The sequence below is a fragment of the Lagopus leucura genome, unplaced genomic scaffold (genome assembly GCF_019238085.1).
Source record: "Lagopus leucura isolate 7727_CA_CO unplaced genomic scaffold, USGS_WTPT01 Super-Scaffold_100015, whole genome shotgun sequence".
NCBI classification, from domain to species: Eukaryota; Metazoa; Chordata; class Aves; order Galliformes; family Phasianidae; genus Lagopus; species Lagopus leucura.
Window position 1 is genome coordinate 16121969 of NW_024962269.1, and position 23106 is coordinate 16145074.

The 23106-nt window shown below is 45.8% G+C and overlaps 1 protein-coding gene across 1 annotated transcript in view; it reads left to right on the forward strand.

Moving 5' to 3' along the window:
• Nucleotides 1–23106, forward strand: part of SMAD3 (SMAD family member 3) — a 64567-nt gene that overhangs the window by 31109 nt on the left and 10352 nt on the right. The window contains exons 2-6 of the mRNA XM_042875949.1: nt 14433–14626; nt 15467–15601; nt 16230–16304; nt 18095–18145; nt 22424–22636. Of these exons, the coding sequence (XP_042731883.1) occupies nt 14433–14626; nt 15467–15601; nt 16230–16304; nt 18095–18145; nt 22424–22636 (668 nt within the window). The remainder of the gene's footprint in view (nt 1–14432; nt 14627–15466; nt 15602–16229; nt 16305–18094; nt 18146–22423; nt 22637–23106) is intronic.

Below are 23106 nucleotides of genomic sequence, written 5' to 3' on the forward strand. Positions count from 1 at the left end.
TAAGCAAATCATACAAGCGCTTCCTCAATCCATTTCCTGCAAAGCCCTCTCAGTATATGCTTAGATTTTTAGCCCAGACTTAAATTAATGGAGCCGAAGCACGAGGTCTAGCAGATGACCCTGGTGGAGTGTTGGAGCAGCAGTCTGGGAGAGGTGGAGCTGTTTGCCAAGAGCCATACTCGAAGCTTTCCAGAGGCATCAACAGGTGAGAATGGCAGCAGTGCAGATGGGAAGCAGGTGGCTGCCCTGCTCCGTGCCCACTCGTGACAAATGGCACATTGCCTTCAGAGCTCTGGCCTCACAGTCCCCTGTTGAATGTGTCGTGGCTGTCAGAAAACAATTAAGAGGTCATTATGAGGGAATGCTTTCACCAGTCCAACACCTGACGCAGGCACCGGATGCACCACAGCCTATGAGTCAGGTACACAGCGGCCGCAGCCGTGGCCTTGCAAGGGTTCCTGCTGCTGGGATGCCCTGACCCTCCTCTGGCCCGATCCTTTTCTTTTGTTTTAATGTTTTTTGACATCTGAGGGATTCAGCTCAGGAAAAGCCAACGCAGCCTTTGTGCTTGGTTTGCCCAGTACTGTTTGAGAAATAAATGCCTCAGAATAATGTAGGCACTTGTGCATAAACTGGCATAAGCTGTGCTTGCAGTGCTGCTGAGTCTCAGGTGCTATCCTGCCCACAGCTCTCCTGATCCTTGTGGAGGTTTTTTACAACCAGCACATGCAGTCATTTTGTTACTTGTGAGTTAGGACTTTCAGTTATCTGCAGCATGCGTCCAAGGATGCTGTGGGGGTTTAGCGCCTCTTGGAGCTGGTTGTGCTGCTGCTTGATTGCATCCCTCAGCAGTAGCTGCTTGAGCAAGCCAGAGCTTCTGCAGCCGCAAAATTCTTCTATGTGGGAGTACGCAGCCCTCGTTGGAGTTTTGAAACCAGAGACAACCTTATCTTCCTCAAGAATAGGAGTAATAATAAAAACCAGATTTAAAAAATCCCTCAGAGAGACGTGATAATTTATCAAGGGTCATCTGTGGAGGAAAGCAAAAAGGACTGGTGCTCTTTGGTTGGCTGATGCACACATTTCCCCGCAGCCTCTTCTTCCTGATACTGCTCTCTGGTTTTGAGAAAAATGTATATTTTTAGTGCTGTGCATGTCTCTTCTTCCCCCAAATGCAAAAACGAGAACCAAAATGCTTTCCAGATTTCTCCACCTGGACTTGAGCACACATGTTTTGAAAGTAAAATCTGATTAATTGCTGGAAGAGCAGTGTGGTGGGGATGCTTTTAATTTCTTTTCACACTTGAGGCACACAGCAGCTGCTCTGTCCTGTTTGTCCATTCCATTTACCTGTGGCATCCTGTTGTAAATGGAAGTCATGCTCTCTTGGAGGTCAGGGACTTGCTCTTTTTTTTTTTCCCTTTCTTTCCAGTTGTGTGTTAGCCTTGATAATGCATTGGGGATTAGTGGGCACTGCCATAAAACAATTAGTGTCCTCCAAAGTCAGTGATCTAGAAGTCTGGAATGGAATTTACTGGATTTGTTCCATGTGCAAATGAGTGGCTCTGCTCATTTCCTTCCCGAGAGGTAACCACCAGCCCTTCAGGCTTGGGGAACCTGCTTTCCTTTACGTGGCTCTGGGCAGCCTGTCTGAATGACATGTGTTGTTACACCCCAGGATTGTTTATGGCTTTCTGGTTTAGTGGCTGTTCCAGGCATTCAGTGCACTTATGTGTAAAGCCTGATGTCCGTTCTTGTGGTGTGGAAGCTCTGCACGGAGTTTCTAGTGTCCTTATGTGCTCCCACGGGAGGGGGCCTGTTGCTTGTGTTACATAGAAAAGCAAGATAAAATAAGAACCTAAGAGGTATCTGAAGTCTTTGAGGATGTGGATCTGATTCACCCAAAGCTAGGCAGGCTGAGTGGCCCAGGACAAGAAACCTTTCCTCAGGTGGGGGACTGTGCTCCCCTTGTGCTGCGTTTTCTTTTCAGTCTGCTCTGCATCAGAGGCTGCAGGTGATGGCACTCCTGTCTTATTGCTTGTACAGCGGTGCCAATTCACATTGTGGTGTTTACAGGGTAACAACAGGATGTGCGCTGGCCTGTCGCAGAGCATTATCTGCTCCTGTTACATTTTTAGGCTCTTGCTACTATGACAAAATATTCAGTGACAGTGCATTTGCCTAGGTGCCTTTGAAGGTCTGGGTTTGCCTCGTGTGCGAGTTGCCACTGTTTGGGCTGAACCAGCACTGGAGCATCACTGCTGCATTCTGTCTCCACAGTGCTTCTAGAAATGAGCACTGTTTTGCTTTCAGCAAAGCCCTGGGTCCTGCCTTGGAGAGGCTGAGTTTGTGGCGAGCTGACCACTGATTTCTGCATGCCAGCGTTGCACTGTGAACGCGATAGGATGTGTGCTGTTAATTACAGTGAGCACGCAGGCTGTGAAGTAGGTGCTGCCCCACGAGCCTGCCCTACAGGTCAGCCCAGGAGGAGCGGGGAAAGCCCTGCGGCATCTTCAGCTCCTTAGCAGAGCACAGGCAGAGCTGTTGGTGCAGGCCCTGCAGCTGGAATGTGAGAAAGCTGTGCTCAGGGGGAGGACAGATGCTTCTGGTGTGAAGAGCTGGGCCCGAGCTGTGGAACTTTCCACCAGCACAGAGCTAATTCCCCAAGCTCAGCATATTCAAAGTCTGAATGTGAAACTCATCTTTTCCTTGAGTATTTTTTTTTTTTTACAAGCACAGAATGAATAAAAAGAGAACCTTAAGGACTAATCCAGTTAAGCTGTTTCTTACTGGCTGAGAAGGAAAAGAGACAGAGAGAACAATAAGCGTTTTGTTTCTCTTTTGCAGTATTTGGTCAGTGGTCAGATATGGCAGAGGTGAAGAGGCCATGCAAACGCAAATAATTTGGGGCTGGATATGCTGTGTTGGAGGCTGAGATTTTGGCAGGACTGGAGCAGGATGTAGCCATGTGGGCACAATGGCTTGGAATAAAGGAAGACAAATCCTCTCTTTCAGGCTCATCTATAAATCAATTACCATTTGTTCTTTATTAATAATTTAGCTGCCAAGAATGCAGTTTATTACTTTAGAAGGGGGAAAAAATACAGACTATCCCTGCACTGAATAGTTGGCAGTCTAAAAGATGTGAGACAGTACTCGTGGGACCATCCAGAGAAAACTGTAACCGTTGACTGTATTAATTACTTTAATATTTTGCACCATCCCCTCCCTCTAAGCCTCTTTCTCTGCTTGCATCATGTTGATAGTGTGTGGCACACTCAATTTGACTATTTTTTCCTAAGAAATGAGTCAGTACGGGTCATCCTTCCATCCCATCAAGGCTGGAACTGGAAGCTGTGTGAGGCAGAGAGAAGGGGTGAGGTGGGGAGAGAAGGAGAAGCAAAGGGGAAGCGTGTGGTGGGGATCCAGTATGGGCACACAGCTTGGCTGGGGAGGGAGCTGCGGTGAGCACTCAGCTGTGGGACATAAGGAGTGCTGGAGTGCCTTGAGGACAGGGCTGTAGGCTGTTCGAAATACCTTGTATGAGATATCAAACAGGTTGAGAAGAGTGTGATTTGATGGTTCAGAACAACCATATTTTTTTTTGGCTGTTTTTTTTTATGGGTTGAAGGAACAAGATACGTAACTTTTGTGCCAGGGAGGAAAAAAGAGACTAGATAGCATTCACCAGAAGGCAGGTTGTACGAATCACAGAGAGGGAAAAGAAAAGGTAGATCTTCATGTATTTATTTATTTTAGAGATTTAGATTAGATGCTAGGTGTAAATTCAGAGGGCGGGGAGGTGCTGGCATGGACTGCCCAGGCAGCTGTGGGTGCCCCATCCCTGGAGGTGTGCAGAGCTGGGCTGGATGGGCCCTGGGCAGTCTGATCTGGTGGGAGGCAGCCAGCCCACAGCAGGAGCTGGGCTGGGTGTGCTCTAAGGGCCCTTCCAGCACAGCCATTCTATGATTTTATGACCTAGGAATGATCCCGGAAAGGTCTGAATGAGCGATTCTGTTTGCAGAGATGGAGGTTTGGGAATGGGATAAGGCAAATGAAGAGGAGCTGGGCTGACCAGTGTTTAACACCTTGGTGGGAGGGGGAGCTGGATCCTGGTGCATCCCAGGCAGACAGTCAGTGCAGACTCTTGGTAAATAGACGGAGTGCCGTGAGGAGGAGGTGTGCCCAGTCATTGTCTGTGTGTATTTTAGAGCAATCACATTTGTTTCACGGAGCTGTTTTTTGAGGATGGAGTGGGTGTGTGGACCAAAGGCTTAGTCACAAGGGCAGGGAAAGAAAACCGTCTTAACTTGTGAAATCAAATATTTGTGACTTATTCCATTGTTTCCCTATCTTTGTGTAGCTTGTGTCCACAGTCACTTCTTGCTACAGCAGTGAGCTGTGCTGTTAGATCTGTGTCAGTGTCCCTCTTTGCACCATTCAGGTGGCTGCAGAGGATCGCTGCTGGTTTGCGTGCCCTCACACACCCCCGCCTTGGGCAGCCCTGGAAGTATTTAGGGATGGTGTAGGTCGTGAGACATCTCCTACCCAACAAAACCTGCAGGGTGCTTAAAAATGTGTGTATGATTCACTGGTGGAAGGTCCTCTGTGACTCACCTCTGATCCAGGGACCCAGCAAGTGCACCATGCTGCTGCAGAGGAGACATAAAAAGAAGACCATCCGTAATTGCCCACTGTTCTACGTGCCTCGTTGTGTTGTGTCAGAGAGGTGGGGTGGTGTTGCTGGTCTGCTGTGTGCATTTCCCCCTGAGCAATTACTATGGCTTACTTCTCCAGCTTCTCTCAAGCTTGGATTTGGAGCGCAGAGTGGACTTTGCACTGACCATGGAAGCAGTGTGTGTTGGTGTGAGCTGCTGAGCAGTGAGTGGATGTTAACTCTTCTCTTGGCTACGCAGAGATGGATCTCATCTGTGTACCCATGTAATTTTGAAAACACTTCAGGAACTGAAAATGCTGTGTTTTGTGGATTCTCCTTTGGGTCACAGCAGAGGCCAGGAGTGATTTCTCCAGTAGTTAAAGAAGCTTCCAGACTTTGGCATTATTGCTCAGCACCCACAGAGGTTGGTGTTAGGGGAGGTGAGGCAGGGAAGAGAGCTCAAAGGGAAGGTGTCCAGAGCGGGAGCGGAGGGGGCAACAGCTTCCCTTTGCTCCCTCTACAAGTGTAGGAAGTGGGTGCAGCAGCCCAGCCAATGCTTGGGTGGCTGCTTCTGAAGGGTTTCCGTAGTTTGGCTGATAATGTCACCATCCCTGTGAGCCAGCTGCTGTGCCCCAGGCACTCATTCCCTGCACGGCCAAGCCCTGCCTGCGTCTGACAGAGTTGGCACAAAAATCAAAAGCAGCTTCAAAATGTACTCTGGCTTTTTCAAGTACAAACTAATATTTACCTGCGAGTCTACTTCCCTCCTTGTTCCCTCTCCTTGGCAAGCTCTAGGGCTGTTTCTGTTCTAAGCTTCACACTTAAGTATGTATTCAGTTGAGGTTCCCAGGGCGTGAATATTAAATATTCTTTCTATTTTGGAGAGAGAGGGGAGGTGGATGACAACAGGAAAGCTGCTTGAAATGTCTCTCTGTTGCCTAAAGGTGAGTTTTGATGCAACTGGTATTTTCAGCAGTTCACGATGGACACCTCATGGAAAACTTCTGGAAAACATCTCATTTAGGAACCACTCTGTCTGCTGTGGTGGTTGAATGAGGACTTGTTTTTGTGTTGGTTGTTGTTTTTTTTTCCTGGACTGTTCTTTAATCACTTGCCTCAAGTTTTTATTACTACTGACATTTACATAAAAATAAGGTATTTGTTTACATTCAGTGCGGCTGTTCTGGCTGCTTGCTTTTTCCTGCTCCTTTTTGTGTCATACCAGCTGGATTTCCATGCAAGGAATAGTAACAACTAAACCTTTACAGGAAAGGTACTGTGCACGCACATGCTGAGATCCTGTTTGGATGATAAGACTGACGTAGCACGATACAGGGACGTGCTCTGCCGAGCTGTTATTCATGCTCCTCTGCTGCGCTCCCACACATCCTGCATTAGTCAGAGCTAAGCACTGAAATTATACATCCCTGTTCCCAGCCATATCGCCATGCAGGGCTGGTGCAGCTTCTGGCAGGATGAGGGATGGAGGGAAAACATCTGTGCTTACACTGCTTTGCTTCTGATAGAGAGAGTGAAGCAGATGTCTTGTGGGGAAAATGGTGCGTCCTGGCTAGAGGGAGCAGCACTGTGTGCAAGTCAGGCTTGGGTGAGCAGAGGAATTCTGGTGCCTTGCAGCATTGAAGAAATGCTAAGTTTGAGGATTATTATTGTGTTTATTTATTTATTAAAAATAACCTGTAATGTGGGGACACAGAACTGGGTTTCCATGGGCAGGATGGTGATGTGGGCCACAGGTGGCCGGGTAGTGATGTTCTCTTGCTGCATCGCACAAATGCTGTGCTGTTGAGCTGCCAGTGGCAGCCTGAGCAAACCCTGTCACTGATGTGCAGATTTACTAGAAGAAAGGAAGCTCTCAGGTAGGCCACATCCACAGCTTCCTCTTTTTGCTGTTAAGTGCTTTTGGTGGGAAAAAATAAACATTTCGGCTGAAGCGTTTTCCGTCTCTCTGACACAATAACCCTCTTCTCTTATTGTACCGAAACATCCCACAAAATAAAACTAACAGCCCCAGAGCCCGGAGCCCCCCCTTCTCTTGTCCCTGCCCTCCTCAGCTGTGCTGTAAAACCTGATTATGAGAGGGAGAAGTTCACAAAGCTGTTCCCCCCACATATGTCTGGACTTTTGCGGAGTCACAAGCCTCTGATTTCAGTAGTAATTACTGACACAAGAGACTGTAAAATGTTAACTTTTGTGGGCTTTTAATGAGGCGTCCCATCTTAAATCTGCAGCGTTCCCCTAAGACATCACACTCCTTCAGTCTGCTTTTTAAGCTGGATTTCTCCTGCGTTGCCGTGAGTCATAATTAAGGAAGTCAGAGTTGTAAAATTAACACAGCCTCTTCCACTACCCTTTTCACCTCTCACATGGCGCACACCTTCCCTCAGCATCTCGTGGAAACTTCAAGGCTTGTTTGGGTATAGCGGAGGCAGCTCTTTGTCACTGGGTTTGTGTGAGCAAAGAGGAAAGTCTGTGAGAATCTGCTCTGTGATGAAACGCGCCGTCTGCACATGGGAAGTGATTCATCTGCAACTGATTCATTAGCAGCTCGCAGGATGCCAGCGCGGGTCGGAGGCTGGGAAAGATTGGAGAAGAGAGGTGGCTAATCGCTGGGGAGCACAGCGGAGGCTGCAGACGGAGTAACCCAGACTGAAGGTTGTTTTCGTTGTCTTTTAAAATCTGCATTTCTTTTCAAGTTGCTGGGGTTTAATGAAGACCAGGTCCTCACCGCAGAGCCTGTGTGTAGCTCTGCTTTGCAGCAGATCCCAAAGGATAGCCCCACGGAGGGGCTGGGGCGGAAGCATGAGCGTTTGTGGGACCGGGGCCCTTATTTGTGGTGTGCTGTTAATTAGTACTGGTTGTGCAAATAATTACAGGGCCAAGTTGTTGTTAAAGCAGCTCAGAAAGCAATATAGCGGAGAGCCAGGAGGATTAATGGGAGGCTTTAAGGGCCCATGTGATCCAGAAGGGCTATCAATCTGTGTGAAAAGCACCTGAGATGCTTTTGAGAATGGGAGATGGGAACTCTGGACAACTTCGCCCTGGATCCTGTTATCCGTGTGGGGGAGGTACCAACAGATGTCACATCTTGAAATAGCAGCTGTTTAAATTACAGGAAAAGCAGCAACGTTTTCACTATATAATAAAGAAAATAACAGCAGCGAACCTCAAGTAGCCTCAAACTATTCCAAACAAGATAATTGGAGGCTGTCACGCAACATTTTTAGCTATATCTGCTATAAAGTAAACATGTTCTTTGCCCAAGACCACCAAAAATGTTTCCATAAGAAATGCTGGCTTTGACCCAACTTGATAGAATGCACAAACATTTATCTGAGAAGTCAGTTCCGACTCCTGGTATTTATATGAAGTTCCTGTGGATGACACTGGCGATTGCATATGTTGTGAGGGAGAGTCCAAGCTCTTAAAACTGTCATTTCTCAGCACTCCTGACGATAATCATTCTTGCTTTTGTTAGCAGCCAGTATATGTGGGGCAGCAGTTCTCAGTGTGAGGCTTCTATCAGAGCGCTGTGCAGTGCCTTCACTTCTTTTTGCTTTCAGCAGTCAAGAAGCACATCCGTCCCGTGGTTCTTTTCCTCTGGTTTGAGTTGGGCTGGATCCACAGCTGATGGTAATTTGCAAAGCTCTCCTGGCTTCAGTGAAGCTATGAAGATTTTTTTTCCTTAGAGCATCAAGCAGACGTATTTTAAAGCTAAATGTTAAATGTAAATCAGTAGAGTTGCCATGAAAGTTAACGCAGTAACTGAGTTTTACAGCAGCTTTTTTGATTGCTAGATTGATGGCAGAACCTTTCCAGCCAGCTATTCTGTCTCTCTTGAGTTACTTTTTTAATGTGCCCTCTCTTATGGAGGATAATCTGAATCTCTTTGGCATTTCCATCCATTTTCACGTTACGAAACTCCTCTGAACATACAAATACACAGTGCCATGAGAATGCCTGGAATCTCCTCACAGAAAGGAAGCTGCTGCTTGGGCTGGGCAGGAGCGTGTTGCTTTTTGGATTTCAGGATTGGAGTCAGACACAGGATTCTGGGAAGCAATGACAAGCTTGTGTGATAAATGAGTTTCCAAAAAGGCACGCTCCTTTGGAGAGGCCGAGCTTCCCATGTGCATGCTTCTTCCACCCCCAGGCCCCTCCAGGCTCAAGCACAAATAAATTTTGGTGAGTCTGACACAGATTTGGGCAGGTTTTGCTGAAATAAATAAAAGAACCAGGGATGCTAAGAAAAAAAAAAAAAGAAAAAGATTTAAATTTAGAGGGCTTGTAAAAACTGTTATGCGAAAGTCACATTTGCTCCATGGGAGAATACAGTGGTGAGGGGCTTGGATGTGAAACTTTCAGAAACGCTGGTAAGCTGCAGGTGCTGCTTGCAGCTCTTATTCTCTACCACTGTCTGTTGGCAATAATTATTATTGGTGAATTATTACATTCTTAGCAAAGTAAAACTTGTCCCATTTGACTCTCGCAGTGAGTGCCAAGCGTTGGGTCAGCGAGTGAGCCATTTTCTGAACCGCTGATGGTCAGAACAAAGAGGAGATGAAAGATGCAGGGGCGTGTAATTACAGAATGGCTTAAGTAGAAGAAAGGGAACTGGGTTTGACAGCCAGCAGCCAATAAGTGGAGTAAGCAAAAGAGGCATCAATGAGAGGTTAATAAGAAGCACAAAGGAAGAAATAGTCGGATCGTGATATTTCATGACAAAACAAGATGTATCTTTGAAGAAATGTAAATGAAACAGAGCTTTTATCTGTGTGCCATCAGAGAGCAGAAGTGGCCGAGCTCAGAGGGGAGAGCTGAGCAGTGCAGGACCAGCAGCAGGAGGCTCTGAGGGAGCAACAATGGGCAGACAGTTTATGGTAAACCAATAAAACGTACTTATGTCTGAATCTGAAATTAGACTCTGCAAAATACGGTCTCAAGGCACCTGCTAAAGAGCTTAGCATTACTGGAATCTTAATAAATGACTCATGCTGTCATAATCTGATCCTGACATCAACTCTCTGTGCTGCATTTCTTCAGCTTTCAGGTGGGGGGAAGGGGAAATCTGCAAAGCCCTGGGACAGACGGAGAGCTGTAAATAGGCATAGGAAGCACACATGGGAGCGCTGGTCATTTCTGTACTGTCAGCTGCTTTGCAAGCCCAGAGCGGATGAGAGTAGAGTAGAAGAATTATGCAGCATCAGAAGAATTGGGATTTACTGCCTACCTGTAAACTCTCCACCTGATGCTGTAGGCTGTGGCGGTCTCTGCTCAAGACCTGATGGGCAGCAGATGCATGGAGCTGTGCTGCTCGCTGCCTCTGGTCCTGTGCCTGCCCGTAAGTACACCTGCAGTGCTCACCTAAAGCCTTGGCGTGGTCTCTCTGCTCTGTGCATCGCTTCATCCTTTGTGCCTTCTGCTCCACTGCTGTGAGGGTCAGGAGCATCTGTCTCACTAGAGATGGATCTGCAGGTGTAGAGGAGATGTGTTTCCTTCCAAGTCCAAGGGAGGGAAGAGTAAGCACTCTTAGTAAGAGTAAGGTGAGAGAGACCAGAGAGAAATGGATCCTTTCCATAGAGATGTGCTGCAGGCTAGCTGGGTGTTTGCTAATTCTTCTCAGTTTCCACAAATGTAAGTGCTAAGTATTAATGATTAGTTTCTTCTGTGGTGGTGTGGTAAGGTGCATTGCAAGGCTCAGTTGGACACAGGTAACTTCTGTTTCTAGAGCGTGAATGAAAGTATTGTTAAAACTGCTCCAGAAGTTGGAAAAGTCAGTGATGCTGAGCAAATTGAGGGGAAAGAGATGGCAAGGGATCAGCTTTTGAATTACGAATGTGCTGCATGGGTCATTTTTTTTATTCAGTGTTTTTCATTTGGCCAGTATTCAGGGAAAGCTGAGATTTTATCCAAGTTTTCAGCGAAGCCCTGTGGATATTTCAGTGCTGTATGCACAAAAGCCAGATTCTGCTACAAGAATAAATGCTTGCTTTCCTGGTGTAGACCAGATGCAGGACCAGTAAGGAACTACTTATCATGTTTTGTGCTTGAGAGAAACTCACAGCCTGTGGCCATAATTCCTGGTGCCTTTTAGAGCGTACTGCTGGCTTATTTGTCATGGCTTTAAAAACCAGCTTCTGCTTGTGGTTTTTAATAAGAACCCCATGGAAATGCGTAACTGAAACTTTTTATTCCTGGTTGTTTTTCTCTTTCCTTAACCCCGTTTTGCACATGCTGGTGATATGTGAGCACGGAGGCGTTTTGCTCTCTTGGAAGATTAATGATGGTGATATAGAACTGATGGCTTTAGCAAACAGCACTGTGTATATATGTGAATGGCAAGGGAAGGGGAGACAGGGGACTGAATCTCTGTTGAAGTGCATTTGGAAATTTCCAATCTTGACAGAAATCCCTCCAGTATCTTATGGCTCGTATCACTTTGCTTGATTTGTACTACTGCCTTCCACTGATTTGAGCTTCACTTTTAAAGGAGAATGAGTACAGGGAAGAGGTTCATTACCCAGGAAAGATAGCTGCAAAATGTCCAGTGAGGAAAGTAAGTGGTGGTGGTGGTGGTGGTAGTGATTGTTTTCCTTTTCTGATTCAGGATCTCACAAATTCAATCATGGTCTAAAAAAAGAGAAAACATAATCAGGCCTAGAAATCAAATTCCTGTTCTGCAGTGTAATGCTTTCCTATTTATTCCTCACCCCTTTTCAAACAGTTACAGTGGACTGTTTAAAAAAAAGAAAAAGCTTCAGTGTTTTTGTCATTCTTTTCCTTCCCTCCTCTGGTTTTGCTATCAGGAGCCGCTGCTGGCCGTTGTTCTCTGAGCTGCAGTGGCTTTGGAGCACCCAGTTTGGGGTGTTTGACTTCCCTAGCAAGTGGCTTGGTGCAGCAGATAGGGATGGATCAGTCCTAAAGTGTTCAGCCCAAGGGGTTTCTGTTGGCTTCTCGTGGTACTGCAGTGCTGTTCTGGCTGGGCCTCAGGCTGTTGTGCAAGCAGCGAAATTCCCTGATTGCACTCCTGGAGTCTTGGCACTTTCCTCACGTGGTATTTATCACTGTTGCTTGTTACTGTGGGGTAACCTCCCCACTGCCTGCTCCTTGTGTTTGAACACGCCATGCTACAGCCTTCCGTGTTAGGCCAACTCTCACCAAGCACACCTGAGCGTGGCTGTGGGTGCGCAGACCCAGCCTTCATTGCTGACACCCCTGGTGCTGGAGGGAGACCTGCTCACGTCAGGGCTTTGTGTGAATTGTTTCTGAATTCAGTTTTGTTATAAATCATTGTGAACTGGGATCACCTCGACAGCCTGGCTATGTTCTGGCGTTGTTTCTGCATTTCCTTGCAGGGTCTCATAGCCTACATGCTCCCACACTGGCGGGCAGCAATGATTACAGGCCGTGGATTGCACTACTTTCTCCCTCTATCCTGCAGGCTCAGGAAATGTGCTGGTTGGGAACGTGGTGAGAGGCTGGATCACCCACTCAGGTCTGAACACTGACACTGAAAATAAAAGCTTTTCACAGCCTTAGCTATTTAATCCTGTAGTGCAGCATGGGGACAGCTGATGTATTCAGCTGCAGCTGACTGGGAAGGAAGAGACAGTGTCCCAAAAGAAGTGGGGCTGCTTTTGGAGATCCAGCCAGCAATGAATTGTTGAGCAGAGAAGCTTTGGTATTTTGAGAAGAAATCCTGTTAGGTAGCATGGCATAATAAAATCAACTGTACATAGGGATCTGCTCAACACAGGCTGGTTAAAAGAAAGGTCGGAGAAAGGAATATATCCCTAGCCTCATGGAAGCTTTGGCTCTTCAATTCTGTAAGTTTTAACGAGGCCTGGGTGTGCAGCTCTCAGGTGGTGTTGGGAAACACTCCAGTCAGCCCTCAGGGCCAGGTTGTGCATCAGTCCACGGCTGAGGAGAGCTGAAGGTTGTGTGCACTACAGAGCCTTTTGTTATCTGGCTGTTCTGCATGAAGATGGAAGAGGCAGATGTGTGCGTGGGTCACCTCTGAGAGCTCTGGGCTTGAGAAATGTTGAAGCAATCAAATGCTGAGCACAGTGTTAACCTGTCCCAGCTCAGCCCCAGCATCATATGGGGAAAATGCACCTGGAGGGCTGAGGCAGGACAGCAGGAGGAAATAAACCACCCTAACACTGGGCTGTGTTCTTCCCAGTGAATGCAGACAAGCACTGTTTTGTCCCACATCCTTCAGCAGAGAGCCTAAGGAGGGATTTCACAATCATAAAAATGTCATTGGCCTCCGGGGCTTTGGGGGAATGTCATTTCTTTTACTGTATCTCCTTATTGAGGGGAGAGGGGAGACGGGGAGCTTATTGTGATTGAAAACGAAGCATATGGCTCTGTCATTTTAAAGGTCTTTTCAGATAAGATCATAAAGTCCATCTCTTTTTCCTTATGGAAAGCTGTGATAGCAACACTTGGGAGCTGCGCTGTGCTTTCAGGCTGCTTTTGGCTTAGGTAACTGCTGGTAGCAGTTCAGGCTGCAGGGCTGCACACACAGTGACGTTGTGTCATCCATGAAACCAGTCCAGTTTTCCCACCTTCCCCACCAGTTCCTTATGAGATGTGCACCTGGAAAACCTGCTTTCTTCTTTGCTGAGCTCAGAAGTAGCTTGGCATGAGAGCACACCTGGGAAATAGAGCCGATGGTGGGCTCAGAGCCGTCTGAAGGGTGGGACCCAGCAGAGCTCTGGCTTTGCACGTGAAGAAGACCTGTGTGTGACACACAGACAATATGAAGAAGTACATGTGTGCAATAAATAAGAGCTGTGGATGTTGTGCATATATTGGAGCTGTGATGTAATTGCAGATTTTAGAGTTTTGTGCTCTGTACCAGCAATTCCCTCAGTGATGGCATAGCTGTTCTGTATACCTCCCATGAACAGCTTTGCAATGTGTTTCCCTGCTCCCCACATCAGGTGCAGCTGGGGTCTGTGCTGTTTCTCCTTCCTTTCTGTTGCAGCAGTGTTTACAAGAGGTGTGCGTGTAACCAAGCTCTGTTTTTGGGAAGTCTCCCAGGGCAGCCAAGACCAGCACAACCACTGCTTGAATAATTGTTTGTGTGGTTTGGGTTGGGCTGGGTTGGTTTTTCTGGATTGGCTGCCAACACAAAGAACCAAGGGAAATAATTCCAAATGAAATTTGAATTTTCTTTCTCCTTGACCAAAAATAAAAAAGAAGCACTGTGTTTCACCAAAACCCGGGAGTGTTTCATATCGGTCATAAAGAAAAGCAAGAGAAGCAGGGGGCTGGACTTCAGGGAGTGGAGATGGAAATTCATGTCTCTGTGTATGGTAAAAGTCTGGCTTTGTCAGCACGTATTGTAAGACTTAGTTATGCACAGCGTAAGTTGGTGAGAGCTCTGCAGATGGTCTGTGTATTAGGACACACAAACACTATCTTTAAATTAATGTGTTCTAACCTGGGGTAGCTTCCTTCGTGCCTCCAAATTAAGGTCTTTTCAGAAAACTAACGAATCTGAAGCTAGACTGTTACATAGAACAGCATTTTTGCATTTTTCAGAGGTGTGCTTCACGTGACAGCGAGGATCGTGCAGCAGTGTCTCAGTGGGTTCGGGTGGCTCTGGGGATTGTGCCACAACGTAGAGCCGGGTGGAGCAGCCACGCGCTGAGCCTGCAGCGTTCACATTGGCTTCCTTGGCGGGATGAGGTCAGTGATGGGTTTCATTGCCAGCCGACGTAACTCTCCCCTCTCGCTCCTCCTGCAGGTCGCTGGATGGCCGGCTGCAGGTGTCCCACCGCAAGGGGCTGCCCCATGTCATCTACTGCCGGCTGTGGCGGTGGCCGGACCTGCATAGCCACCATGAGCTGCGGGCTATGGAGATGTGCGAGTACGCCTTCAACATGAAGAAGGACGAAGTCTGCGTGAATCCCTATCATTACCAACGAGTGGAGACCCCGGGTACTGCTGATCCCCCGTGTCCCTTCTGAGGGATAGATAAGTGCATTTCAAAATTGAATAAAGCAGCAGGCGTAGGGTTTTAAAACCAAAGCGTATGTATTATTGATGGTAGTCTATTACTGCGTGCAGCAGAATAATTTATGCATCTGCACTCAGGGGGAAAATATCATTTAAAATCGATGAAAAACAAGTTGAGCAGGCTGTCTTGTTGCCAGCTTCCTAATGTGTCCCTGTGTGCCCAGAACCAACTCACACACGCAGTATAGATACAAGTGAGGACTGTAGCAGAGTTCTATGCTTGCCTCACTCTGGTCTTGTTGGTATTAAGGATAAAGTGTTACTGTTAAGTTGAAGTTAGGAATAGCTTCCAACACATCTGAGCTTCCTGTTCTGAGCGCTCCTCCTGCCTCTGAGAGAGACTTTCATCTGGAACTGTCGATAGTTCTGCTGCATGTTGGTGCAAACCTGCAGAGCCAGGCTGAATGTTTACTCTAATCCTACCTTGCCATTTCATTTTAGGTGCAATTTCTCCATTTTCAAATCATGTGATGTTCTTTTAATAATGAGAAGGCTTGTTTCTTTGCCTTAGAAGAGACAGACAGCCTAGGTGTGTTCAGTTAAGCACACATCCCATCCCCAGCTGAGATGCGTTAAGAATAGCATCTTTAACTGCTGCTGTTATTTCAGAAGCAAGTATCAAATTGTGTTCCTTAATTAGCGACTTTGGTGTTGTGTGTATGTAAGGCTGGTACTCCAAACTGGTTACTCTTCATTTTCTAGGGTCTCAGCCATTTTATTTTAAAGCTGCTAATACTGTTCTCTCTCTTTTCCATCGTGCAGTGTTACCCCCAGTGCTGGTGCCTCGGCACACAGAGATCCCAGCTGAGTTCCCACCGCTGGATGATTACAGTCACTCTATCCCAGAGAACACTAACTTCCCAGCAGGCATTGAGCCGCAGAGCAACTACATCCCAGGTATGGTATCTCTCCATCTAGTGAGCAGAGGAAGAGGGGTCACACTGCACAGTCTGCGTGTGCTGAATGAGTGGCAAGTCTTTATTTCTGTCATTGCTATGAAGCAAAGGAATGGGAAGCGTACAAAAGCAGGTGACAGCTGTAAATGTAGAACAGTAGCAGTGCTGTTTAAGTTTTGTTTTCTTCAAGCTTACCTTTTCCCTTCAGTAGTGCATACTCAATTTATCGTGGTATCTAAAGCTGAACGTTCCCTTTGATTTGACTGATGTTCAGCCATTTTAATTTGAGTAAAAGTGTAAATATCTGATGGAATTGAGCTTTTCTATTTATGCATCTTTTTTACAAGCAATTTACGCCTTATTTCTATAGGCAAACTGTGCAGCTGCACACCAGGAAAGGAACAATCTCTGGACAGAAAACTGTCTACGTGGCTTAAAGTTTTATGGAACTGAAAATCCTGATTTTGTTTTTTCCCTCCTCTGTTATTCACAAGTATGCTCTACTCTTACTCTTAACAGTCTGAGGAAGAAAAATAATTAAACAAAAAAAAAGCTTGTTGTGAATAGCAAAGTAAACGTTTCAGACTTTTCATCCAGTTGCAATGACTTTGATCATTTTATGATTCTAGAGACACCTCCTCCAGGCTATTTGAGTGAGGATGGAGAAACTAGTGACCACCAGATGAACCCCAGCATGGATGCAGGTAATTCTTTTTTGCCATTTACAGCTTTCTGGGTCATATCTAAACTTCTAAAGCCTTTCATTGGAGCTCTGAAAATCAGATGGTGGTGAGAGTTATTTTATCCCTGTAGGAGTGCAAGTGTAGCCTGACATCTCATATAAAGCACAGGACAGTGTGTTTTAGAGCTGCTGAAAGGTACAGCATGTTCCTGTTCTCCCTAACATCCATTGTTAGATACTGCTAAGCAGGAGCCTGAAACAGCAGAGACACACCTAATAATAGCTTGCATTGTACTGTGTTCGTGCATCTGTATGCACAGGAATATGGTGCAAGTAGTTGGCACCTTCTAAAGAGGCATTTTTCTGATTGCTTATCTGTCTGCTGTACATACTGAAATGTCCAGTTAACTGTATTTCAAAGGACCACTAGCAGATTTATTTTTAAATGGGCTTATTATTGAATGGATGCATCCCAGTGAAGGCGAGGTTGTGACTCATTGCCAAGAAAACAAGTAGCGTGAAAGCAGATTTAGACTGAGCAGCCTTAGCATGCATGGTGACCTTTATCAGCATGTTAAAATTAAACACCGTTTTGCAGGTAACTGTGTAAGGCATCCTGTTGGACTGAGCTGTGTCTCTGCTTGCGAGTAAGAACTCTTCAGAGTTCAGACTCTTAACTCCTACAACTCTTGCCTGAGGAGCAAAAATGTGTCTTTGGTTAGAAAGGCTGATGCCTTTCTGATCCCTTACAAGGGGGATGTGCAAATGCATGGCACTTGCATAAAAAGAGACATGCAGAACTTTCTCAGTGCATGCAGTTATCCTGGCTTTTCGGTATGTCTTCAGCCACAGAGCATACGTGGGATTCCAAAAGAGAGATGATTGATTTGCAGACTTGCACCACAGTTGTACAGATGGCAGAAAGGAGTGTGGGTTTGTTTGTCTACATCAAACATAAGCCTGTTGACACAATGCATTTCAGTGCATATAATCACTGGTAATGCGGTTGACATTCGGAATGTATGTATGGTTTTTTGGGAAAGTGGATTGGCCTGGAAGATGCTATAAATACTCTCAGTTCGTGTTTGAATGCTAGATCCCTTTCTTCAGATGTCGTGGAGTTCATTCGTTACAGAAAAACAAATTTTGAAGAAACCAGCTGAAGTCAGTGTGAGAGGGAAGGATGGATGGGCTGTACCACCTGCTTGCATCCACGTGGCATCCAGAAACTGGAACTTGCTCTGGACATCAAAGTGCAGATATCTGAAATACACGCACAAAATCTGTGGGCAGAATTGGAACAAGGGGGTAAAATTGCCACAATGATTTGGTCAGAGCTGCGTAGGTTGATGCGGTACTCCATTGTCCCAGCACCAGAAAGATTCACTGATGTACAGAGTGGTAGGTTTTCCACTGTTGAGAGTGAGCAGCAGTGTCCAGTGAATGCCCAACTAACTGGGCTTGAGTGTGGCTGTCGTGATGGTACCTGGAGTTTTGACAACTGCATGTGAAAGTAAAACAGGCAACTGTGTGCACAGTTATGAAAATTAATGTGTAGAGTTTAAGTGAATTAAACTCTGTGAAGATTCCCAACAGTATTGCAGATGAAGCAAGTTGATATAGTAAGCAATAGCATTTGGAAGCTCATTTAAGTGGTAATCAACATCAGAGAAGTTGCTAATGTCACAAAATGAGGCTTTGCTAAGAAGTGGGATTTCCCTCTCAACAAGCCTGGGCAGCACAGAAGATTTTGTGCAAGTGTTTTTCTTTGTGCAGATGCCATACTAATAATTACAATGTCTTGCTTTTCAGGTTCTCCAAACTTATCACCAAATCCTATGTCTCCGGCACACAATAATCTGGGTAAGCATGTGATCTTGAGAATTGTGTGTAATTACAGCCGAGAGCATGACCTTATAATGATGATGTTATTTCTTGAGGTTGTGTGCATCTGATTAGGTTTTGAGCGCTGTTGGTGCTTCTTTCTGCTAATAACTGAGCAAATGGAGGAGGCTGGTTGGTGTGTGATTGGAGAGCTCAAATAAACGGAGAGAGGGCAAGAGCACCAGCATATGGAGAGGTACAGATATCACAGACCTCTTTGAGAATCAGACGTTTTGTGGGCCGTATGCTTCCAGGAGCCTGGGGATCCTTCCTTTCTGCTTCTCTTGTGGAGAACTGGAAAGCTGTTGAACAGGACCTTTGCCTTTGAGATCCTGCTAGAGGTGTCCTGTGGCTGTCCCTGAACCTCTGTTATTTCCCAAAGTTTCTGCTCTTCATTTTCATACCTACAGGCATGGAAGGTCTGATCTTCATCAGTGTGAGCTCTCACTGTATTTGAAATTGCTCTCAACAGTCTCTCATAAAACACACTCATAGCTCTGGCTAGCTGCAGGATCACTTCTCCGCATGTTCATTAAGCCAGCAGACACAGGCCACTTGAGATTGCTCTTGAATAACCGTAGCCATAAAGTTTACATATGCTTTTAATCCTGGCAGAGGGTACTTTGACTCTGCTCCAAAATTTGTCAGTCATTGGCTGACTTGTGGATGTCTTGGGGCTGTTGAAGGGGATTTCTTTTCTCTCTTCTCTATTTATTTATTTATTTGAAAGCATGGAATATATTGCCACAATGCCACTAAACTTTTACTCATTTTAACTGTTAAAGCCTCAGAGAAGAATACATAGCTAACTCTTCCTTTTTCTTTTTCCTCCCTATCTGAATCTGTTATGCTCAAGTGTGCTGCTGAAGAGCTGATGTGAATTTCTAGCATTTTTTGTCAACCTAAAAATAAAAGGCCAATTACATGTAACAAAACCAACCTGGCAGCTGACTGTGGCATCTGCCTTACATAAGGAGAAAAGTGGTTTCTAGGAAAGAGGCCCCAGCACATATCCTTTCTAACCAGAACAGTGTTCCTAACACATGCTGCTCAGCTGATGGGCCTGCAGGACTCCTAATGTGCAGTCTGGTGACAAAGAACTAAATAGGAGCAGGTGAGGCTGGTTAACCACGACGAATCTCTTTGTAGTCTAGGGAGCAGACATCAGAGGAGCATTGAGCTTAGCAGCATTAAAAGATATCTTTGAGTTTTGCAAACCAAACGCTCGCTGCTCTTAGGCAAAAGGTCCCTCAAATCCGGGAACCTTTTGTCTCTTTTTATAGTTTTATAATCAATTTGTGTGGTGAGAAAGCTGCAAAACAATAAATAAAATGGAATGTACTGAGTAACTCCCAGCAGCCGTCGAATGAAGAATCTGTCATCATCTGTGCCTTGTAGGCAGCATGTCTGAGATAAGGAGCTGCTCACAGCAGCAGCCCTTCACTCCTTTAGCCCTGCAAGCCAGAGAGGGACTGCATGAGCTGGGGGAGCTGAGCTTTCCCTCAGCTTTGCAGATTCTCCTCCCAGTCAGACAGAAACTGGTTGGTGGCCTGCAGTGGTGTTGCATTTGCTGTGCTGTGTAGTTCTGTGGATGAGCAGGACACTGCAGTGTTGAGGGCTGCACTTTCATCTGCAAAAGTTTAAGGGGGATTTCTCCCTGTGTTTGCTAAGAAAATGAAACGTAAAATTTAAAGAATATAACATGTATTTTTGAAGTTTTACTGCTAAGGAAATAATGTCCCAGTATTAAAACTGACGGTTTATTTCAACAGAACTGCCTGAAGCTTTTAAGACAGTTTACTTTGTGTCAGCTGAACTTTGGACTTTGTCCCATGGCCTTATTCCAGAGAATTACAAAGACCATAAACTAGCGTGAGGCAAGCTGGCTAGAACAATAGGAGCAAGGTTGGTTTGAGCTGCAGTTGTGTGTATTTTGATATCAAGCTGTAATTGATGGAACCTGAGGACTTTCAGTTCATCTTTTCATCCACAGACAAAATAAGGTGTTGCATGGTAACATCTGGGGATTTTTTGTCTCCTTTCAGCTTGTGCATTGGCTTTGCAAGCATTCTGGTTTTGATTTGGACTTTCAGTTGTCAAATGAAGATGTAACTGGAAGTTGTAGCGATCTCTTCTGTATGGCTGAAATTGGAACTGGAAAGAACACAGAAAGCCCCAGCGAAAGCAGAGCTGCCAGCACTGTGTGGACACTCGGAATGAAGTCAGGGAGTTTATGCTGGCTGAGGGCCAGGCCTGAGGTTGCACGCATTTTATTTGGGAGCAAGGCAGTCCCTTGGTGCACAGGAAATCCATTGTCAGTGCTTGCTCTGCAAAAGACTTGACGCAAAAGCAGTAAGTGAAATAAGCACATGCCCTGTGGGCAGATCCATCAGTAACGTAAGCCTCTGTGACTCCGTGTTGAAACACTATTTCTCTAAGCAGTGAAAAGACAGCACAGAGGGAAAGGAAGTGAGCACGCTTATTTATCTTGTTGCTTCTGTGGGAGTTAGGAGTGACTGCAATTAGTGCAGTTAGATAACGTAAGTCAGTAACTTCTGATGAACAGCATTTAGCAAACACACTAACCTCAGCTGGGATTCTTAGAGCATGTCCTAGAGTGTGCACAGCACCTGGCAAGCTTTTAGTTCTGCATCTGGACAGGTGGTACTGTGGTCTTACGGAGACAGTGCAGTATGGGTATGGGCAGCATGGCAGTGCTCAGCAGACACCTGGGAAAGCAAAGCTGTAGGAAGTCAGGTTTGGAAATGTATGGAAATGATTCAGGTAGGATTTACTTGCTTGTAATGCATCATGATTTTGACCACCATCTGTCCCCTCGAGATTCTTTGGTTTTAGCAGAACTGCATTCTGTTACTTTTTTCCCAAACAGTAAACCCCAGAATTGAGTACTCGGGACAGTTGTAACAAAATTCTGTAGCAGCTTATGCCAAAGCAAATCACAGGAGAAAGCAGCACCAGTAAACCTCAGTTACATTTGTTCAGAGACAAGCTTTTCTTTAAGACAGTTTGTTGGTTTGTGTCTCTCAAGATGCAAATGAGCTGGAAATAAAATTTCTGTATGTCCTTCAGTGAGGAATCCATCACCTCTTGTGGCTGAGGTTTACAGAGAAAAGCAGTAGCAGATGAGAAATGGCTCTCAAACCTCCACAGCCACTCCTGGGTGAGAGCAGGCTGGGATGGAGCCCATCTCTTCAGCCCCAGCTTCACCACAGCCTTTACAGAGCAGCAGATGGAGAAGCTGCAAGAATGGCTGGGGTTTTGCTCCATGCAAACTGTGCTAGATGGAAAGAAATCTTCTCTTGCTTTTGTTTCTTGCATTGAATTTGGGAAATACAGCACTTATCAGTTAGCTTGCTGCTTTCCACAGTTCCTGCTCAGTAGATCCATGACTTACAGTAGGACTGGACACCATCTAGTGCAGCATTTCCGAGAATATTTGGCTTGGGCCTTCCTCTGCTGAAATCACAAGCATAGCTGTCCTTAGTGTCAGGGGGAGCAGCTAAATCACCCAGAGCCATCTGAATGCCCCCCCTTTCACTTGTCTTCCCGAGTCTGCTTCAGTCTGTAAAAGAACAGTCTCCAGTAAAAGAAACAGAAGGAAACAGTCTGTCAGTCTCCAGTAAAAGAAACGTTATCACCTGCCGGGGAAATGGTTTTTCTTTTCAAAATGTGAAATCAGTTGGACTGGAAGAAATATTTTTTTTATTATTTTGAAGGCAGTTATATACAGTTTGACTCTATTGCAAAGAGCTGCAGAGATGCTAGCAGTCAGAAGAGAAGTGGGGCTTGCTGGCTGCTTTGCTGTAAGGGCACAGTGTTCGCATTCTGGGGAGCAGTGGCACTGCAGGCAGGTTTGTGGTCTGGCCTTTCTAAGTTTTTCTTTCTTCTTTTCCTCTCCTTTTCTTTTCTGTTTTTAGGGCACTGCCTACCTAGAAGTGGTCCCATGCTTCATAGAAAAACTAACTTCACTTTTAGGATTTTCTCCAGGATAGTGGAGTGCCGCCCCATTTACTCCATGACTTACATCTTGGACTATTTCGATTGTTCCACGTGCCAAAAGCTTCAGGGGTGATGTAACCTTCTAGCTGCACTCCATTAAAATCTGTCAAGTAATTAAAGCTTGGTGGTTCCAGCGAGCCCAAGGAATGAAGCAGAACAATATTTCAGAACAGTGCTTTCCTCATCCCCCCCTTCTCGGAGGGCCTGTGACTCATGTTGCTTTTTATTTGTGTGCAGATCTGCAGCCCGTTACCTACTGCGAGCCGGCGTTCTGGTGCTCCATATCCTACTATGAACTCAACCAGCGCGTGGGGGAGACGTTCCACGCCTCCCAGCCCTCCATGACCGTGGATGGTTTCACCGACCCGTCGAATTCGGAACGCTTCTGCCTTGGTCTGCTCTCTAATGTGAACAGAAATGCAGCAGTGGAGCTCACAAGACGGCACATCGGTAACTTCTGTCTCCTTATTTTCCTCGGTGTTTTTCGAGGCAGAAGGCGGGGATCTGCCTGCAGGTTTTAGTTACCTAATGGCATCCAGCTCTGTCCATTTTAGGACACTGTGGGATTGCAGTATCCATGGTGATTCGGGTTAATCCTCCATAAAGAAACACTAATTGTATTCTTTTATAAAAATACAATTAAAAAGGCACTGAGAAACACTGCAGTAACTGCATTTAACAGAGATGGAGCTTAAATTTCTGCACGCAGTCTTCAGAACTTCATTTGGGTGGATGTTAGAGGTCATCTTGTGTATTCGTTTTCCTTCATGAACAATTTTGTTTTCTAACTGACTCTTCTCTTATAAATGGAAACTCGGTTTTCATCTCAGTTTTCTCTTTTCTTGCTTGATACTACAAGGTAAGACTCAATTTTGTTTTTAGTTAAGCTGGTGCTGAATAGAATACCCCAGATCTATGTA